The 22,520-nt window shown below is 38.1% G+C and overlaps 1 protein-coding gene across 10 annotated transcripts in view; it reads right to left on the minus strand.

Moving 5' to 3' along the window:
* Positions 1-1,281: 1,281 nt before the first annotated feature.
* The window catches only part of LOC113503377 (probable phospholipid-transporting ATPase IM), a 50,158-nt gene continuing 28,919 nt past the window's right edge, over positions 1,282-22,520 (minus strand). For 3 of the 10 annotated variants that reach the window (XM_026885292.1, XM_026885293.1, XM_026885286.1), the window contains 22 exons: positions 21,033-21,245; positions 18,041-18,246; positions 17,240-17,370; positions 13,897-14,096; positions 13,159-13,377; positions 12,384-12,492; positions 11,799-11,947; positions 10,944-11,063; positions 9,004-9,183; positions 8,532-8,642; positions 8,280-8,456; positions 7,823-7,994; positions 7,151-7,255; positions 6,896-7,048; positions 6,508-6,676; positions 4,701-4,853; positions 4,190-4,341; positions 3,385-3,608; positions 2,891-3,116; positions 2,651-2,754; positions 2,403-2,576; positions 1,282-2,325 (listed from right to left, as the gene is read on the minus strand). In XM_026885292.1, coding sequence (XP_026741093.1) covers positions 1,978-2,325; positions 2,403-2,576; positions 2,651-2,754; positions 2,891-3,116; positions 3,385-3,608; positions 4,190-4,341; positions 4,701-4,853; positions 6,508-6,676; positions 6,896-7,048; positions 7,151-7,255; positions 7,823-7,994; positions 8,280-8,456; positions 8,532-8,642; positions 9,004-9,183; positions 10,944-11,063; positions 11,799-11,947; positions 12,384-12,492; positions 13,159-13,377; positions 13,897-14,096; positions 17,240-17,370; positions 18,041-18,246; positions 21,033-21,245 — 3,795 coding nt within the window. In that variant the 3' untranslated portion in view covers positions 1,282-1,977. Of the gene's footprint in view, positions 2,326-2,402; positions 2,577-2,650; positions 2,755-2,890; positions 3,117-3,384; positions 3,609-4,189; positions 4,342-4,700; positions 4,854-6,507; positions 6,677-6,895; positions 7,049-7,150; positions 7,256-7,822; positions 7,995-8,279; positions 8,457-8,531; positions 8,643-9,003; positions 9,184-10,943; positions 11,064-11,798; positions 11,948-12,383; positions 12,493-13,158; positions 13,378-13,896; positions 14,097-17,239; positions 17,371-18,000; positions 18,247-21,032; positions 21,246-22,520 lie in introns of those variants that run through there. The other 7 variants (XM_026885296.1, XM_026885288.1, XM_026885287.1 and 4 more) reach the window with 7 other exon arrangements.

A 22,520-nucleotide genomic window follows, 5' to 3' on the forward strand; every position in this document is an offset into this window, starting at 1 on the left:
CTTATATGAACATAATAATTATAGCGGTTCAAATATAAGTTTTCTGTCTTAATAAAGTTCTTTAGACTTCGTCGTTTTGGCAAAGTTAAAGGCGTAACCTCATGGTCGCTCGTCTGATCACGTAACCCCATTTTTAAATTTCCCGCGTCTCGAAAAAGCGACAAAATATGGTCGCAAGAAAGGTAGCGACAAAGCTGAAAATGTTGAGCTACGGCCTTTGCAGTCGCTCGTTTGCAGCTACAAATCTAGTCATGTGATACGTAGCGATAAAGCTCAAAATCTGAACTTTGTCGCTGGGAAAAAAAGATCATAGGTAATTAATACACTATAGAATAGAGAAAAGTAAAGAAAAAATTAGGCGGTCGAGACAAGTCGATGTTAATTATATAAAAGTGGTGCTGCATTCGGTCTCTTAATTAATTAAAATGGTGTCACGTGATCATATTTGTCGCTGGAAACGAGCAACGAGCTACTTCATGAGGCCGCGCCAGGTATCGAGCGACTGCATGAAGCAGCGACTTTTCGAATCTCGGGAAATTTAATCTTCAATACCACACCTTCGTTTTGCTACATCGGAGAGTAGAGGAGAAAGGAAAGCGGACTCCAGTACTCAATTGTGTTTCTTTACAAATGCTTGTGTATTGAGATAATGAAGGCTTTCGTCTTTGTTTTTCATTTTGCCTTGTTGTAACATTCTAACAGTCAAGCACAGAGTACATTCTGATAATATGCTGCAGTCGAGTTACCTGCATGTTTATAAAAAGATTTCTTATAAAGTAATACCAGCAAGTTAGGGAGTGATAATAATTAAAAAAATCACCCATGACATAATTTCTGTTTTTGTTAAAATATGATATCATCTTGATATCATGAACTCTTTATGATACATATTTAATAAAATTTCTTACATAATTTTTTACGAACATAGCGCTTAAACGTTTCCCTTTTAAACTTACAAATAGCCCAGGAATAAATAAATGATGAGGATTTTTTTATACCGATATAATAGATATGAATTACGGCGACCTTTTTGTCAAAACTGTAACTTGTAAACAAAAACTGTCAAGAAACTGCTATTTACAGTTACTCAATAATTTGCACTCATTGTATTTATCATGAGTGTGAATTTAAATTACTGGGGTAGGTAATAATGCTCACAATAATAGGAAAAGTTTCAAATTTAATCCAATTGCCATTAATTCTTCAGCCATTGTGAATAGCAGAATTTTGATTTGCATGCATCAAATACCTAAAAAAATATGAATGAAAAAAAACAAAACATTAAGAATTATATTTTTTTTATTAAAAAACTGATTCCAAAGCAAATGTTGATCATAATATACACATGCAGTTAAAACGCTACATGTTTTATAATCTTTTAATGATTTACATACATTACGTAGGTACATACATAACTTTTTCATTAAACCAATATTCTATACATAATCATTATTATTTAAGCCCTAAGAGTATAACTTTCATTTATTGTTAGTTTCACAATATTATCGGCAACGCAGCCTTAGGACTCTTAATGAATGGTAAAACATAATTATAATAAACTGTTTACGAATGTATAAATAAACGATACTGATATATTCATAAGGATCAACAGTTGATGTTTGTTTTCAATAATTTCCTTTGGCACTAACATAACTTTTTGCGAAATAATAATGTTTAAAGTCATGTCGCGTTTTCACTGCCGGGGATATCGACGGCTCGACTAAATGCACATTGCTCCGGGCCCGGTCGGACCGGACACCGACCGACAAACTCAACGAACGAAACGACACGAGTAAAAAACAACGGAGTCGCACGAGCGCCGCCGGCACTCGACGGCGACCCTCCGCGGGCCGCGATAAATATCTATCAATATATAATCTCGATCAACAAATATAATTCAATATAGGCAATAGTAGGACAATACGAAGTTTAACTCTAGCGACGTTATCACAGTGCGCGGGCGAGGCGGGGCGCGCCTCATAAGTCGACGGTGGCGAGGTTCTGCGTGGGCGCGCGCGGCTCGGCCGGCGACGGCGGGCGCGCGTGGAACTTGCCCGGCAGCGACGCCAGCGCCGACAGCGCCGCGTCCGCGTGCGGGATGCGCCGCATGATCTTGCCGGACGTGATGAGCCGCCCGAAGCCCTCCTGGTGCGCGAACGCGTAGCCCGAGCGGACCGAGCGGCGCGCGCGCCGGGCGGACGGAGTGCGCGGGGCCGGCGCCGCCGCCCGCCAGCGCTGCCGCGCGCGCAGCCGCTCGCCCAGCGTGGGCCGCGTCCACGACCACGCCAGCCGCCACGACACCACCGGCACCATCAGGATGATCATCTGCAACACACCGAGCGTCACTCTCCCGCCTCACTCCCCCCCCTCCTCGCTACACAACCACCGCTCCGCGCACTCACCGTGAGCACGGCCGTGAACCAGAAGGTCGCCTGCGTGAGCGCGACCGTGAGGGACCCCACGTAGGGCCCGCCGATCGCGTAGTTGTAGAAGTAGTCCAGCACGAAGTACGACACCAGCGAGCCCCATATCGTGATATGGTTGAACGCCGTCCAGTACGTCGTATCTAAGGCTATCTGCAATATTATTTCAAATTAATACTGAAGTTAGAGATGTCTGAAATAAATATTACATTCGGCCTTATACTTACTTGTGTTGTATTGTCTATAATTAATATCGTAGCTACTACACTTCCTAGTAACATGTGATCTGATAATATCTTTCCATCGGGCGCCAGGCCGTCCTTATAAGTACCTTAAATCAAACAATACAATTAGTATTAAATAAATTTACAAAACAAAGCAAAATTAACATTCGATTCAGAAGTATTCCATTATTGGTTCTTAGTACTCTCTAAGAGTTCCTGGTGCGCATGCTTTACAGAACTCACCATACGGTATTAGGAAGAGCACGAGCGAGGTGAAGCAGCCGTGCAGCGTGGACTTGATGAACTCGGTCTTGTTGAACAGCTGGCTGGTGTGTCCGGGCGCGTACAGCTTGGGGAACTGCAGCGACGTGGTGTCGGCCACGTCCTGCTCGAACACGCCCAGCGCCAGCACCGGCAGCGACGTGTAGAACAGGTTGTACACCGAGATGAACATCTCGTCGAACACCGTCTGTGCAACACAATTCATAATGTGACCGAAAGGGAATATTGATGTTAAAAAAGCTTTTTGTAGTTTTTTTTTTAATTTGAGGCTTGCAAAGATTTTTGTAGTAATGATAAAATTGTAGATTAAATGTCTATCAGTTAATTGGGATAACAAAAACAAAACAGTATACACGTGAAGTAGATTTAGAAATCCAACTACTTCCAATATACACAAAACGTTTAAAATTATCTGTAACTAAAATACCTGGCATAGTACCATAAATATTACAAACCTGCGCACTAAATCCACAGAAGAACGCGAACCAGAAGTGACAGACGGTGAATGCGAAGTTCTTGTAGAAGAAGTATCGGAGGAACTTGCACATCCTGTAGTAGGACCAGCGCCCGTGGACCAGCAGCAGCCGCTGGAGGAAGCGGAACTGCGCTATCGAGTAGTCGGACGCTAGCACGGCCTGCATGCCCTCCTGGCCTGATATACCCACCCCTATGTGGGCCGCTGTTATAAAGAGGCAAATTATTAATGGACGAATAATCATTCAAGATTGTTGTATCTGCCTGAATGCGTATTGATAAAGAACTTAAAGAATCATTTCTAAGAAGGAAGCTAGTAAAAGTTGAAGAGAGGATGCGGCACGCTATAACACAGTGGGGATTAAAGCATATCATAATGACATGTTTTTTTTTTATAGCTACCCTTTTGTACTATAGCACTGATATAGAAACAAAAGAATGACAGCATATTATGCTGTTCGCTAGGAGATCTGTCATTGTTCAATGCATGTATGAATACTTTTAGTCAAGCTACATTTACAGGGTACAGAGGTACAGCTATATAATCTAGCTTTTTTTGAAAAAAAAAAAGACTCCCGCACTGGAATTTGGTCCTTGCGAGGTCGAGATTTTACGAACCTTCGAGTCACATGCAAAAAGACGCCCTGACTCAGGACAAGCTTCGTGGATTACAAAAACTTATCGTACGCGGACACCGAACCCGCGATAAGTCACGCTCAGTGAGTTTGTCGTGGTGACCTTAACCAATCCGCTATCCGTGCAGTCAACGTTTAGTTTATAACGTACCTTTAATCATTGACACATCGTTGGCGCCGTCCCCGATGGCCAGCGTGACGGCCTTGCGGCTCTTCTTGATGAGCTCGACCACCATCGCCTTCTGCAGCGGCGTCACGCGGCAACAGATTACCGACCGACATTGTATCACTACATCTAAAAATCTGTATGGATAAACAGATAGCATTAGTATTGTAGGTTACGTGAATGGAGAGCGTGGGAAAATAAATGGACTTGCATAAGTAAAATAAAGTGGACACAAATTTAGCTTGATCACACCTGTCAGCACAGAATCGCAAATTCCTGCACTTCTATTTTTTAATGTCTTTCAGAATTGATATTTACTAGAATGAGATAGAGAAAGAGAGCGACTAGACGCGGCGGAATAGAAACAGCGTCGGCAACCCTTTCTTAATCTATCATTTTTCAGACCGACAGAGAAATCAGCCCTATGACTAACAAGATGTATCGAACTAGAGCAAAGTAACGATATAAATTTATCTCCAGTAGATCAAATACTAACTTTTCTTCTAACTTAGGGTGCAGACAGTGCACGAGTGAGTGTCCGTTGATGACGATGGCGAACCCGTTGGAGTCGTCGTTGTTGTGCTCGTGCGAGTCCGCCGAGTAAGGCCCGCCGCCCGACACGTACTCGTTGCTGTAACAGTCTGGCTCGCTACAGCGTTTCGTATTACATTAACATCGTATTTACAACAACATACAAAGTTAAAATTAAACGACTATTTTATTAGTTGAGAATGAAACACACATTTTGCTTCTGTATTAAATAATGGGAATTAATTACAAGTTCTTTTTTGCATTTGACTTTCAATAAGTAAAAGCAGTCGGTTTCTAAAAGAATATCAAATATAAATCGTATTCTGATGATTAGTCTTTCAAAAGCCGGGGTAAGAATTTAATATTTCATTTCAAATTAAATCTTAATAGAGCAATACTTGTGGAAGACTTTGTAGTACAATACACAGTGAATAGATATGGAGACGATCACTTCTGACTTCTTGACACACCAATATCAAGATAATATTTAACAATGTTTTAGATTCTAGAAGAACAGCTGTCTCATCTATTCCTTGTGTACAAGATTTCCAGGGCAATAAAAAGCTGACAATACATCAAGACAAACAAACACATTTACACACAATTGACAACACACCACACAATTGTATTATATTTCTTTAACTAATATGCTGCTGCTGTCATGTATATTTAACATACTACATCTACTTTATGATCGACCTCGAAGCCCATTTGAAGATTGTTATATACATATTTCTAAACTAGAAAATATATAAAAAATAAGTTTTAAAGTCCTTTAAGTGACGTAATTGCTGTCAATTTATTTGTACTTAAATTAAACCACAAGCGCTTGCGACGGTTTAACAACCCTACACTTCAATTGTATCAGTATGTACATGTTTTTCGTTGCTTTAATCTTATAAAAAAACTTTTGAAACATGAGAGCAACAGCAAGAAACTAATACATCTACATTAGCATGTGATATCTACAAGTCTATACTAAGTGTCGGATTAGAAGATCGATTCAGGTTAGAGAGAGAAAGAGCACTCTGGCTTGGTGTACAAACAGACAACAGTGTGTACTACTACGACTATGTTAGTAGGGAAGTCACATTAGTACAAATATACATTTGAAAAAACACTTTATGATCAAATAAGCGAAAAAACTACATATTTAGTTAGAACAATTTATTTTTACTGTATTTTTTTATTTGATAACATATAAATATGTATTTATTAACAGACAAGCTAAGCCACACACATTTCATGTAGATTGTGAATTAACATTGACGTAAGCTGTGGCTTTGTATCACAAATGTTCAATAAATATATTCTACATATAATACGTACATGAATATTAGTTATATAAATATATATTTATTTTTAAGCAACACTTATTTGTTTAGTCGTATGTTATCATATAAAATAAATACTATAGCGCTATGAATCACAACTTTATTAGTAAAGGGATAATTAATAATTATTGGTTATTGCAGTTTAAAATGATGACTAAATACAAATTACAACTTATCTTCACACTTCACAGTATGTTATGGACACGCCTTAGCTTCGTACCTTTCATGTAGGTTAAAACATATTATTATTCTCCATGTTTCAGTAATATGTAGTCATAGATTGACTATAAAGTATTTATGGAGCAAAAGTTAGTAAGTTGTGTTTCATGGCGCTGCGACAAGAGAGTGAGCGACACACACGCGTGGCGGGGCTGGGGGTTCGGTGAGGTGTGAGGTGAGGGCGCAGCGTGATATACAAGTGTGTCTTTGTCTCTCTACCTGTGTGCTGTGTGTGTGTTATGTTCCCACCTAAAGGTAACGACGGACACGGCGGGCGCGTTGAGCTTGACGTTGGCGCGGCCGGGCGACGCGCGCGACACGCCCGCGCCGCCGTTGGCCGCGCCTGCGCCCCCCACGCCCCCGCGCTCCGCCGCCGTCTCGCTGGGACCTTAACAGAGAAACATACGTTATTATGAAAAAATACATTCGACAAAAATTTTACTGGATTTATGTTTCTTCTCTCTTTTATTCGATTAACGTCTCTATTGTCGTTTACAGTGTATTTTAAAATACTTAAATATAAAGTCTTATATATTTCTGTAGGTCTCAAAATGTTATATGTGCTGAAAACAATATTGTCTACTGATATTCAAAAAATATATATTACCGTGAGGCAAGAATGTGTTGACGACCCGTATCGAGTCCCTGCACTTAGCGAGCTGGCGGTCCACGTCGTCGTAGGACGCGGCGTCGATCACGAACACCTCCGCCATGTCATCCGTCAACAGTTGGCACGAGTAGCCGATGTTTATCGCAGTTTCTAAACAAAGGAATTAGTTTAAAACAGTTTGCATAAGGAAAGGAGTTTTTATTTCATGAGTTTTATAGTATGGGCTAATGGAGTTCCTAAGAGTCCACATACCTTGCTTGTCTCCCGTTAACACCCACACTTTGATGCCGGCCATACTGAGATTCGCTATTGTTTCTGGTACGCCGTCTTGTAATTTGTCTTCTATTGCTGTTACTCCTGTAATAAATATTATTATTTAATATTTTTGTATGTTAGCCAATCATCTAATACTGAGATTACCCTATAAGATAGATGGCCTTAACAGAAGAAAAGGTTTTGGTGTCTCTGGTACTATATTATCGCACGGATAGAATAGTGGTTAAAGTCATGCCAAATTGAGCGAGACGCGTCGCGATTTCGATCTCTGCGTGGAACAAACATTTGTGTGATAATTGAATGCTTGTCCTAAGTCTGGGTATCCTTGTGCATCTGGTTTAAGTTACGATCTGCGTGATATTAATTCCACAACTTTCACAACGCCATCTAGTTTCAAACCAAGCAGAGCTTGTATTATGAGTACTAGGCAACTGATAAACATTCAAATTTCTAAATACATACTCGTGCTCATCACACAAACATTGGTTCCTGGGTGGGAATCGAACCCACGACCGGTATAGCAGTCAGGGTCACTAACCACTAGACCAACAGGCCAGTCCCAAGATAATAATAAGATATGCTGCAGCATTTAGAGACCTTTGCCCAAAAGAGGGATAGTAACTATGTTTGTATGGTATAGTGTAGTACCCATGAGCAGCAGGTCGGTCTCGATCTCCTCGTAGATGGCGTCGAGCTGCTCGTCGCGGTCGTGCAGCGCGAGCGCGGCGGCGTGGTGGCGCCGCTTCCACTCCGCGAAGCCGCGCTCCTCCAGCGGCCGCCACGCCAGCGCCAGCGTGCGCAGGCCCTCGCCCGCGAACTTCTACACGAACCGATAAAATATACACGTGGTAAGAATGCTGAGAGAAACTATAAGGTGGGGAACTTGCAGAGTGGCGTAACATCTTACAGATAAAAAATAAGGTAATATTAGCTGTCATTCATAGTTAAAACTTTGTAAGCTGACACTTAATAGTACTTTTTACCATTAGCTTTTTATCCTTTCTAATTATTTTTAAAATGAGTGAGTAAGAAAATTATATTGTTAACATCTCAGTACACATTTTTTTTATTAGTAAACATATAGAAGCATTACAGATATACTTACATTTAAATGTTCCTGTGTCTTTGACCTCACATCAGTTTGGTTACCACTTTTTAATCTGTCGTATATTACATTATCAGCACCTTTTGTATATAACCTAATTTCACCATCCTTCCTCAATATCACGGACATTCTTTTCCTAACATTATTAAAATCTAATATACATAACAATTCATACACCTGAAACAATACAATAAATATTAATAAAAATCTATCAAATCAAAATATGTTACAAAAAGTTATTATTGTATTTACCTCTGTTTTACCCATTACTTCTATTGTAATACTATTAGGCGAGCGTTCTTTGAACACGAAACCAAAATTTCTAGCTGCTGATACCAGTGCAGACTCGTCTGGCGATTGCGCCTGAAATATAATGACATATTAATACCGTTCACAGAAGGACAATGCCTTAAAACCTTTAGCATTATGTAGGAGCATAATTTTAATGCAATTGAAAGGTCAATTTTTAAAAAAATCTAATCTGAAAGATTAAATCTGTATACTATATGTTAAGGTCAAATTGATTTCAGGAAGATTCGCACTCACGAGCAAAAATGATTTAAAACAGCTAAGATCAGCGACATCATTGCTAGAAAGCTTCAAAAACCTATCGAAAATCATACATCAATCTTCTCTTTAATCCTAGATTCGAATTAGGATCGACTTACACTAAGCCTAATGAATAAGCCTAAGAAATGTATCATGACATAATTCGTATCATTACCTGGTATTCCAGCCGTCCATTCTTCTGGTCCGGCATGACGGTGTGACAAAGCGCGAGCAACCGAAAGAAATCGTGCACGTTCTTGTTGCCGCGCTTCACCGCGTCCAGTAGCGTCGCGTCGAAGAACTTGAACTCGGGCTCGTACTCCGGGTTGAACGAGAAGTCCAACGGATCAGAGCTCTGTATATACAAACTAATGTTAACGGATTGATGTGAGAGTGGTGACAGACAAATCTACGAATGTTTATGAATTTATGAGTATTTAAATGGGTATACCAATGTTTTTAGGTATGAAGCTTTTAGAGACTGTTCAGTAAGGTTATTTTATGGAGAAATATTGAAAGCGTTTTTTGTTTTTGCATTCACTGTAAGCACAATTTGGCACTGCTAGTTTGGACGGAGCATTTGGTATGTAGAATATAGCTGATTGATTAGAAAAGTTAATGACAGAATGCCAATCAATAGTCGAGCAGCCCGAATTACAACATGACTGAGAGCAAAACCTTATTTTTATAGAAAAAAAAAATGGAAACGAATTTTGGTATAGGGGATTAATAAAGCCAAGACAGTGATCTTGAATTAGAGACGTAGGCTTGCATTATTTTTCTTGAACAGCGATCATCGAAATAAAACATCTGAACAGTTTCTAAAAAAAAATTGACGTAAAGCTATACGTAGATTTGTCTTGAGCTACATCTACGCTGTTAATAGTATTAAGAAGCACTGTACATGTAACACAAACGAACAAGATGCAAAGCTGACATGCAAACAATAGGCTCCAGTGGTTAGATACAGTTGGGCAACAGTTGAGCAACAGTTAGTAGAGTGTGTAGGTCATATTGACAGTAGAGGGGGCTATGTTAATAGAATAATATATCCTCTATTTTGTTAAAATCACTGGACGTTCAAGACATAAATGGTCTTTTATAGAACAATGGTTAGTCAATTTGTTTCGGCATTTAGTTATACCCAATATCAAGGAAAATCATCTGATAAAATACAAGTAGGTTTTTTATAACATTACATTAATCCTAACACCAAATCAAATTGACCACAGAAAACAACAATAGTTTTACTCGTGTGTATGTATGTAATATTTAGATACATTGACAAATATTTATTAACCTTTTTATACACCATACAGTACATACATAAGTTATCGGAGAATAGATATGTATACAAAAGAAAAATGTATTGTTAATCTCGTCATATCAAAAGCCACGAATAGATAAATAAGTATTATTTTGTAGGGGTTTGACTAGGGATGTAGGACTAGCTCAAAAAGTGCGGGAAAGTTTGTTCTCACGTCGTGACTTGGATATTCACTCGTGTCTGTTAGTCAGAAGACATTCCAGAGAAGGCTAGACAGATGCAGGAACGGAAATAATAATGCGCTAGATAAGATCCCGTCGCCCGCTTGTTATACGAGCCACGCTGAACATATTAAGACTTTTTTAAGTTGCAGTAGATTTTGCATCGGCAGGTGTCGGATGACAACTGAATAATTATGTTCCTTATGTGCAATAGATAAATGGCAAACGCAGATGCATGCTGCAATGACTCATACATTCTTAAGGCTACTCGTTAACATTTTTATGGTATGATCGATTACATAATATGGTTTTATTCCGGACTCAGTTACTTCTATGATTAATATTCTACATGTTTTTGCGTCATACACGTACTTACTACGTGCAATGAAGAAAAAAAACTACAACTTTGAATTAATATTGAGGTATAAAGTATGTACGTACGCATATCTTTGTTAAAATGTGATAGTTGTACGTAAGGTTATTACGAAATTTAAATTCATGAAAATTTCAAGTTAAAACAAGAGTTTTATGACAAGAGGGGGTAATGTATCGTGCGGGCCGTAAGTCAAGCGGGCGTTCGGGACGCGTATGTGAGGTCGCGCAGAGTTACGAGTAGGCGTGTCGTACGCGCGGGCGGCGGCCGCCGGGCGTGCTGCGGCCCGCGTCGTGCTCCAGCTCCAGCAGACGCGCGCGCGCCGCGCCCCCGCCCGCGCCCGCGCCCCCGCACGCGCCTGCGCCGCGCCCCCGCTGCGCACACACACATCGCTCACTGTCGCACCCTACGCTCACCTAACACGCTACACGCTAACACCTACACCTATCTCTACTAGTGGCTTACATTACGTCTTCGTGAGGATCAAAATGTAACACTACACGCCGTGTTTATCGTCGATATCGTGATCATCCCAGTGATAGATGATCTTTAAAACACATCCCCTATGATTATGAATACCGTAATGTATGTATGACTCGATCCCCCGTTGATGTGTATTGTCTGCGAGGCACATTGCTGCACCAAGAATGCGGTGTGTGACCATGCAAAAAATAAACAAACTAGGAATTTTGTGATATGCTACAGGTGGACGGTCGTATGACTGATTCGTCCGTGTATAGTGAGCGAATAAAATACAAAACATGATACTGTGGCACTATGATCCACAAGCTAACTGGGAACAAACACAAACAGGACATGACAGTAAAATTCAAACACATCACAACCCGAAAGCGTTGGTGAACGAGGACAAACTTGATCAATTGCAATACCAAACGTAATAAAATCAATATACTGTTTATATGAAAACCAAACTCAAACACATGCAAAATAATAGTATGTGGACGTCGGCACGTGCGAGTCTCACCGGTCTCCTGTGCTAGTACAGTCTGCCTCCTACATGCATGTACCGTGCCTATCGACTATGGCATGTGCTGCTCGGGTATATAGAATCAAAGTCATTTGTATAATTAGTAAGGAGGTTCACGTACTTGACGTACCTCGGTGAGGTCTATGGTTTCACCGGTGGTTTCGTCGACGACGTCTCCGTAGCAGACGCCTGCTATCGAACACTTGTTGAAGGTCATTATGTTCTGTGTGAGTGTGCCAGTTTTATCTGAAAATATGTACTGGATCTGGCCTGTAACAAACGTGTTTGTATTAACTTGAGAGCTTGATATTGTTTAGTATTACAATGTTGCTTGCTGAAACGACTAAACTATATGATCGGTTTTATTTGATAAAAAACAATGAATATAGCTTTGTTACAGCTAAATGCTAGCATGCGATGCTGCTATGCGTAAAATGAGGTAAATTATGGCAGCGATAACCTTCCGTAAGATAATAAATATTGACCACAATCCTAAGTACATATAAATTAATTACAAATTGAATTTATAAACTGACTTAATAAATGTTTATGTTGATGTTAAACATCTCACTTATATTGGGATCGGTGACGAAATATGTATAATGTATATTCATATTTGACCTCAATGTATTATTAAGAATATGTTTAACACCTTTTTTCTAAATTAAGTCTGTGTCACATCAGTGTATGTCATGTGTATACTGACCTAATTCCTCATTCAACGTTGTGGTCCGTGCCTTCGCCGCTGTACCAGTCTTTTCATAATACATTTTCTCGTCCCAGTTTATGAGGAAACTCTGGGCGAACCTTATTACCTAGAATAAACAGGAAACACAAATATAGAAACGACTCATTAGAGTCATTAGTCATCGATACGGCACTATGACGTCCATACTTCATTAATTTGAGTTGCCGCATCTGTATATATTTTTATGCTCCTATACACTCATTGTTTTCAAATCATATTATTGATTTGAGTTATTAAGGAGAATAATTTGTATGGGCCTTATCGCAGAATAATGTATGTAATTTTTATATGTTATTGTGAAGGTAATAAGGCAAAAATAAGTAACGGAACAAAAATTAGAGATATCAAGCATTAAGCAACCTATAACTTTATATCCTTCAAATTTGAATTTGATCTTTTTAGTGTAAGCTAAGACAAATAAATTCTTTCATTCGAGAGTCGTTAAAAAACATATTTATATAAGCGGCTTAAGAAGTTGTGTCACACTAACATCGGCGAATAATCGGGGTTCGCGAGTTGCTCTGCTATTCAAAGTACAGGAAAAGATTAACTAATTGCTAGTAAAAATGTAATACTTTGCAGAAACAACTCCGACCTCGACATATTAATATTTCGCACGAAACTGGCCTCCTAGTTCCTGACCGAGATTAATAAAAGGATGGAAGGGACGCCTTTGCGTTGCATTGGGACTGCAATGCGTGATGATAATAATAAAAAGTATTGTGTTAGTTACCTCCACAGACACGTATAGCGATATAGGCACGACAGTGTTCATGACGATAGCGTAGGAGAAGAAGACTAGGAGCGCGATGACGAGCGCGCCCCACGTGGGCTCGGCCGGGACCAGCGTGTCCCACGGCAGGTACACCTGGAAGTAGCGCCCCACCAGCCACTCCCACACGCCGCACGCCACCGTGCAGAACACGCACATCGACAGCAGGAAGAATACTATCTGTGTTACATAAACAGTATACACTTATTAAAGTATTGAACTGAATTATAGTAAGTAATGAATTGCGTACGTTATGCATGCCTAAAACCTAGCTAAAAAAATGTATGTTTTATACACAAAAAAGTATAAATATAAATTTTATTCACGGCTATTAATTTATACTCATATATTTTGTTTATTTAGGTATTTGAATTTCCTTTACAATTTAAATTTAAGAATATACTTCCTCAAAAGTTTTCTTGGTGATTTGTGGTTTTGGCATCATATACATAAGGAAACCACGAATAATAACTAGATCATACATTCTACATCTAATTAACAATTAAATGAATAACAAAATAATGAAACAAAAGCTACTCTACAGGCTTCCTCAGATTAAGCGATAAATATCGTGCAATAGTCATGAAGCCGCTTAATTCGGGCATCAAAAGTCAAATAATTGCCGACAATATATCAACACTCCTCAAAGAATCAATAGAACTGTTTAATGAGAAGTCAATAGTATATAATGTGACTCACCCCTATAATAAGAAAATTAAGTAGCCTATCTATGCTGGTGCGTTTGAATTTGGTCTTGCCGGAGTTCTGCATGAGCTTGGTGTCCTTCCCGGCGAACACGACGACGCCGTAACACCACGACGTGTTCCGGAGCACGCAGCCGCGCAGCAGGATCTTATCGTTGTCGAGGGAGAAGTGGAGGTTGCGCCAGCTTAACGTACCTGGATAATAATAAGAAGTTTAGTAAAGCAGATTCATTATCGCGGTTTAATTTTAGATTTTAGTTCCCGACGTTTCGAAACCTTTGCAGGTATCATGGTCACGGGCAGACTCAAACTAAAATCTGAAATTAAACCGCGATAAAATCCGTAAAAGTAGTTTCATTTCAATGTCTAACATTCGCGTAAACCTAAGAAACCACCAGATTCATTGTTCTAATATATCCTACTTTCCATAACAGATGCATGGATGTTTATTCTTCTTTGAAGAAAAAACTACTGAAAGGATTTAATCGAAACTTGGTAAAACGCTACTTGGGGTAGTCCGACCAATTTCGGATTCAACCGAAAGTTTGTGTATGTATGTATGTATATGTTGCATACTCATTAATATAAACACTTTTGCATTAGGTTGCCTACTTGTTACTTCTTCAGGCTCATATGTATACTAATTTTGTCAAAATTTGGTATGGCAGTAGCTGTCGCCCTGGATCATAGAGGCTACAAAATAATCCCTGAATGGTCATTTGAAGCTATAAAACACATCCACGCAAGGGAAGCCGTGGAAAAGGTCATTCATTTAGTGGAATATCGTTCTGAAATTGGTCAATTTGTGTAGCTCAAGTTACTTTAATAATGTTACTATTATTTATAATACATGGCGACATCAATAAAGGTCAGACAACAAAGAGGTTTAAGTTATGGTAATGAAACACACTTTGGTAATGAGATGAACTATTTTCTTCGGCCTTGGATGTGAAGGACTGGACTACAGAAAACTAATTTTATTATTTACATTTTTACATTGAAAGACTGCTGATCAAAAAAATATGATACCACATATTTTGTTATATGGACAAAATACAGCCACTTTTAGACATTCATATATTACTGTCACAAATATCTGTTAATTGCTAAAATTGCACATCCAAAACGGGCGAGCGCAAGGATCCAAATAAAGATGATATCTTATAAGGTATGAACTTAAAAAGGAGGTTTAACCTACTACATTTTCCTATTTTTCTTGTACAAATAGCGACGGAGATCGTATTTCAACGGACCTATACTTTTCTATCAACTGTACTTTGATAGGTTTGCAAATTTCTCATGGTCGTGCCTATAACGCCACACAGCTGATCGCTGATGGCGAGCGCGGCGAAGTGAGCAAGGAAGCGGGCAAGCGCGACTGTGTTAAGTGAACTGTAGTAATGATTTTGATTCAAAGTGTTTTTTAATTTACCTACTATTCCTATATATATATTGAGTTTTTAAATGGTAAGATTAGAAGCACCACCCGTTCTCGCCAATAAACAATTTTGGATGAAAGCTAGAGTCTATTTCTGACGACAATTTTGCATAGAAAATCCAATTTTTATTTTGGGTATCAACGGGTTTTCTTATACAAAGAACATCATTTCTATTAATAGAAGCCATATATAGTTTAGTGTGTCCCAGGAAAAAAGTATAAATGATTTGGAACCAGCAACAAAATTAATAACCCTCCACTGTTCCCGATATCCCCAAGAAACTAGCTACACAATGATCAACTCCAGCCGCTCACGAACAGAGAGAAAACTGGTAAAATGACAGCCCTTAATATACTTATTTTAACTAAGTTGCCATTCCACCATCAGTTCTTCCTAGACATCGGTTTCCAGATTGTCTTCGTAAATATGTTCTGCATTTGTTTCTGCTCAAATATAACATTCAAGGAATATCCAGAATATTCCAGAAGACTAAAATATTGCCACGCGCTAACTATTGCCTGCCTGTACACTTTGGAAATATACATACATAGTATATAAACAGTTTTAAGTGACAGTAAAAATATATGATACAGAAGCTTGTCAACGCTGACAAACATTTCCTATCCGAGGTAATAATTTTAGAACATTAGCATGTTAACGGAAGACATACGGGACTACGGGTAGCACCTAATCAGAAATTACCATACGACCGATTGTTATGCCGTAATTAAACATTTAGTGACATGTGAAATATCGTTTAGGTGATAAGTATAGTTAAATGGTTTCAAACATTAACACTTGAAAAGTCTTGGAAACGAAGTGGTAGTTATTTGAAAATGATTTCGACTGATAGGACAACACAATATTAAGATAGTGCTAAAGGATAATTAAACTCCCCATCATATTAATTTAAAATTAAGGACAAAGATACTATATTTGTTTGCTTGTTTTTGTATTTTGAATGCAAAAACTGATATTAAATTTGCAAAATAAATAGGTGCTCTTTGATGTAATTTTCCATTTTCCGAAGGAAAGTTGCGGCTTTATATACATGTTTAATATTCTAATATGAGTTTATTCATTTATTCTTAATTGTTATCTAAGTAACTGTCGGTCATAATCAAAAGTTCTTCCGTCCTCATGCAGTCGTCACATCATGTGATACTAAGTACTTAGTATTTGTTACTTTTACTGCGCGAACGGTAACTTTAAGTACGCTATTTATCTTTACTGAGCATTCGTTTCACAGAGATCCACCAAACGTCACAAGTCATAACTTTAAGAACAAAGTGAGCTTTATGTCGAGGCATTAAGGTCTATAATTGACATGTATGATAAAATGCCATAGTACAAGTAAACAATTACTCAGTGATTTCTGCAGTGTTACTTAATCACTTCATTGCCGAGTACTGTCGAACGGATTTGCAGAAGTTTTGCAAATGTAATGTAATCGGTAAGACTAGCTAATTGAAAGTAACAGGTTTGAATTGTATGTATGTACATAATTAAGTACATTCTAGTAAGCGTATCTTTGCATGAGTGAAGTAACTTATCCAAGGTAAACCATTTATTTAATTGGTAAAGAACATAATCATGACATAATTATTTATTACAGTTCTCGTAACGCACATGAATTCCATTAAAAATAAGTAGATTATCGTACAAATAATCTAAAGGGGAAAGTTTATAATTATATATGTACTGTAGGTATGTTTATTGCCTCTTCATGCTGAAACACCCATTTGGTTAAAATATGGTTCGGCGATAACTTTTGGGTTTTCGACTCTTATTGAAAGTAGCTCTCACCCTGACATTACAGCTTTAAGTGAAATCCACGCTTGTGAACAGGAAGGCAGAGCCTAGTAAGTAAAATATAGGTATATAAGATAGAAAGCTCACCATCAAACTTATTAAGTAGATTGTTGGGAGTTTCGCAGACAATCTCGCCGTCGAAAGCACCCAGTTGTGCGTCGTCCTGCCCCATCGCAGCCGTCTCTAAAAGGCACTGACGACATTTTAAATTGGTCTCCCTGTAAAAAAAGAAAACAAAAATTAATTATTATTAACACTATGACGGGTAGGTCAAGTATTCTTTTAGCAAAAATTAGAGTACAACTTCTCGTTCAAAATTCTAGTACGTGTTGTCATGTAAACAAAAATGCAGCCTAATCAGTACGTTAAAAAAATAAACCTTGTTGAGTACATGCAAGGAAACGGAAGCCAAAATTGGTAATTAAAAATCTAATGCACACCTCCGGCTGAAGTGTTAATAATTCTCGCAAAACAATACAACAATTGTTCTGTTCTGTTTTGCGTATTGTTGCGTTTGATCAGACTTTTTGTGGTATCTCCGAGATACAAGTACAAAATACAACGTCGTGGGGTTAGGGATGATGCTGGGTATAAAAATTAAAAAATCAATTTAAACCCTCAGAGGCAGATAATTAAAAAATACAACAGTATAAATAATAGCTGCTGTAAAGTTTAGGTAACGAAACAAATTCGTAAAATTTATACGTAATCGTGACGCCACACATAAGTTTCATTCACTTTGTTTGATCAATTTGTGAATGACGGATAATAAAAAAAATGTCGTCATCATCCCCATTTTTTAAACGAAAGACAAACAGCTGAAATTTTATAAGGGTTTCTTTCTTAACCGTAGTAAGGAGGGGTTAAAAAAAGTTATAGTCGACGTATCCATCCAACTCGGCGGTCTCTATGTAACAGAGGCCGTTGGGTTCCGAGCTGCTGAGGAGCAAGATGTCCGCCGCGACGAACTGGTCGTTCTCCAGCCTGATGACGTCTCCCACCTGAACAGACGCCCACTTCTCCTCCACAAGCTTGCCATTGCGAAGTGTCTTCGCACGACGGTGGTTCACTTGTGAATCGTTCTGATGACGTTGCTGGAAACAAAGTAACTCAGTTAGACGGGCTTTTCTTATACTTAACAATACAATGGGAGGTACTTCACAACGACCTTGACAAATTTTGCGGTTTATTGTTGATCGAGAGAAAAATACTTGATTAGAATATTCGTTTCATTTTAAGATGAATCAGCATTTATAAATGGTATTGGATTGTAAGGTATCGATTACGGCTGATAAAAAATGATTTGAAATGCATATTTATAAATACATTGTAAAATTGCTGATACACTGTGATTTAAAATTGATCAAAAGTAAAATCAAAGGACAGGTTTAGTCATAATTCCCCGCTTAGTCTTGACTCCCTATTACCAAAAGCTACACGAATCTGACCGCAACCAAGACGTTCCCAAAGGTAAACATTCAAATCTTATAAATAAATCAACATTGTTATCTAAAGCGTAACTCTTAATATCAGTCTGACCTAGACTTTACTAAGACACGTGTAAACAGAAATGCTATAAAAAGGTACGCGTGGTAGGCGCATTATACTCGAATACAGAAACGACGAAATGATTAATCGAAAAAATATAACACAGCGAACAAATTTCGTGAAAAGCTGTCCGAGATTGCATACTAAAATTTTTAGTAGTCGATGATTAATGATCGAGGAAAGTGTTTCGGAAATACGTTGCTATACGACGCACCGTGTCAGGAGTAGTAAGCTAGCTAAGGTGCATAACAGAGCCCATTCAAAGGTGCGTATGCCAACATTGGTGGAAAAACTACAAAGAATATAAAGGGGCCTATTCATAGACAAGGTCGTGATAATATCAAGGCCGGCAGTGTGCTACAAGTAGTGTTTAATAATTCACAACAATAACCACCTCCTTAGAGTTTAGAACTGAATTGAAGAAACCAAGTTGTTAAAGTTCTGTGTTACGTGGACGAGTCAGCATTTAAAGTTGTCTGAACAACTTTGTTTGATATGGTTTGGATGAAATAAAACTTTTATTGTCTACTTCTAAAGTTTCATTGAAAACCTAAATCATGGTTGAATTAGTCCTGATTGAATTTATAGAGGTTTTGTTATTGCTAACTTTTGTAATGAAAGTATATTTTATCCTCCTCATTTAAGAAAGTTTCTAAATAAATAGTAAACTAATTAATTACATCTTTTGTAATTGTCTCGCGCGACAAAACTCAAATGAACTGATCTAAATGAATGCCTCTAAATAGAATAGTCATAAAACACTGACTAAAATCCGATGTCATTATTCTTGCATTTAGACCTAAATCCCAATTTATAAAAATGACTATCAAGAACGAAACAAAAGAAGCATCTTGATCAACAATCAAGTCATAGTCAAACACATTTAAGGACGTGTGACGTCACCAATTAAACGATGTCTAAATATAATGCATCTTGCCACGGATCAGTAATTACGGCCGTGTCCTTGATCCGCTACGAATGATATAATAGGTCAGTGCACATTAGCAACAATGTCCCGTTGACGGCTTACGTAGACTTTAATCATTTGATTACTCCTACATATTTGAAGAGTTTTAATACGACAAAAAAACAAGCCTCGTTTAGAACTAATAATTGTCCGTCGACACTCGACCAGCCTTGGCCAGTAGACGAGTTATATTTCTTCCAGCGCTGATCGAATCGTTTAAATGTATTAAAAAGTTACTATCGTCACTTGTTAAAGATGAATATAACTCCTATTCAACACAACAAATAACACCTATTTCAGTGATTTAAACAGCGCTACGGCCTAAAACATTAACCTTGTCTAGGAGCATCTCTTTTCAATCTTTTAGAATACGTTATTCTCAGAATCAACAACATTTTCTGAAAATATAGAAAAGCAGAAGTTTGAAAAATTAAATTAGAATGTCAACGTAAGTGGGTGTTAGTAAATAAAACTCATAATGGGAGTTCGACGTACAAAAAAATGTTTATGTTCTACGTCAACAATGGGCTTTCTTGTTGCCTAGCCGACAAAGACGCATACATGTTGAAACAGCTAGACTAGGCTTATAACAAATAAATGTAGGTCACTCAAATGAGTTCCCATAATTTGTCATTTAAAAGCTTTCATAACATAATTCAAGTGAGTTACTCGACTGAATGTGTCTCGAATACGGAAGGTCTCAAGTAGGACATCAGATGGTTTCGATATTTTTAGTTAATTAATCTAAGTCGATATGAACACTCATATTACTCGATAAAAGTACGAACGGGTGTCCTAAAATACGAACGACTTTTACTACATATTCGTATTCTTTTAACGAGCAGAATGGCGCAGTGTCGCGGCCCCGAGTTCGATTACCGCATCGGGATATAAATCCGTACAGCCCATCTGGCTGTACGGATTTATATCCCGATCTTGTTTATGTGTGTCATATTTGCTCCGATCTTGTTTATGTGTGTCATTCGTGTCTATTCACTTAATAAATAACAATAACAACATAATAGGCCATAACATCCTTGAAGGACGAATAAATAGTGGGTGTGAAGTGTGAAGTCGTGCCTCCAATATTCGCATTAATCGTCACGGATGTCTGATGAATCGATATTATATTGTCAATCTCTGGTCACTATATTACAAAAAATCATGAAATACTTTACAAAAGTCGCTCTATATAAAAAGTAAACAGTTCAGTAACAAAAACTGTGCATGTCAAAAAAACAAACTGGAAGACATTATTCTGAATAGGAGCATAAGAGCAACGCTTGTGAAAAAATAATGAAGGAGCCTTTAACATTATCGGGAAATTTTAGGCTAGGTATATATAATGGTGTATGGTGAACTTACAAAGTCGTCGTACGCGTCCTTAACGGCAGTGAGTGCTAGCACACCAATGAGCGGTATCGCAGTGGTGATGGGCGTCAGCGACGAGATGGCGGGGATCAGCTGCAGCACCAGCAGGCACAAGAAGTAGAAGTTCGCCAGCCGCTGGAACTGCTCCAGCAAGTTCAGCGGCAGGAACGTTACGATCGTATACTTCGATGTTTTGATGAAGTTGCTCTGTAACAAACGGATTTTTATTAAATTATTGATTTATTTCCATCCAAAAACATAAGAAAATCCTACCTAAGCATATCACAATAGCAGTTGCGTTCAGTTAGACAGGCTTAGACCTGGGTTTTCATAATATCTTTCACAGAGCACAGATGTGCTGAATAGAAGCACTACATATGCTGGCTATAGTCAGAAGGAGCGAGGCACGCCCATCCCGCACTCCACAGGGCGAATTTTCAATAACACCTTATTTTGTGACAATTTTTCTAATCCGTTTGGAGGAAAAAATAATCATGCATTACAAAATAATGAATGTACTAAAACCCGAAGGTTACATTTGGACCAGTAAAGCAGTGCATTGTTTGAACTGGTCATAAATGCATAATTATAACCGCTGTAATTAGGGAATTCTCACTTTAATCTGCAAATTTTCCCAAATGAAATGTCGAACCAATTTATATTTTATGATTATACATTTTAGTGTACCTATAGGCGATTTCAGCCGATTGGAGACACGTCACTAAAAGCCATACTTACAACTTATACTGTAGATTATATTAAAATGGTACTTAATATCTAGGTCACTAAGACATCGTTATTACTAGTAACCTCCTTGAAAATATAGGTTGGTTACTTCATTATGTGTAGAGAACACTGAAAATTAATAACTAAAGAATAGACACTCTGTACTGGATTCTTAGACAGAACTTATGTTTCTTTCTAATTTGTAAGTAAACAACGTAGTTTAACGATGTTTAATAAAAATATCATGCCGGAAACATGACGCGTCTGCCAAATGTTCTCAATGATTCTGACGAATCTTATTTCGCATGATATAATTGTCTTATCTGAGCATGATTTCATATTGTTCACACATTTTCAGCCTACACTTAATTAAACATAGTTCGCGAAAAAATTGTGTGCCTACGTCACGTGTGGAATATGCGATGAGTGGAATGAATCATATGGTGTTGTTAAAACCACGTCCTCTCGGTGCTCAACAACTAGGCTACAGTTTTTAAAGCTAACATAAACTCTATGTTCTGACTGAGTTTATAGTTAGGGCACGTCTGTTTTTTAATGTGCGGAATTCTTCAAAGTTCAATGAAAGTAAGTCAACAGTGACGGCACAGATCCATTCAAGACTGTTGGTTCAAACAGTATTTTATTAAGCCATTGTAAAGATAAGGTTCACCTTTCTGCATTATTCAGTTAAAAAGCTAATTAATGGTGACTTGTATAATATATTTAAGTAACGCATGATAATATTGTTTTATATTT

This window comes from Trichoplusia ni, chromosome 19 (assembly GCF_003590095.1).
Source record: "Trichoplusia ni isolate ovarian cell line Hi5 chromosome 19, tn1, whole genome shotgun sequence".
Classification (NCBI taxonomy): Eukaryota; Metazoa; Arthropoda; class Insecta; order Lepidoptera; family Noctuidae; genus Trichoplusia; species Trichoplusia ni.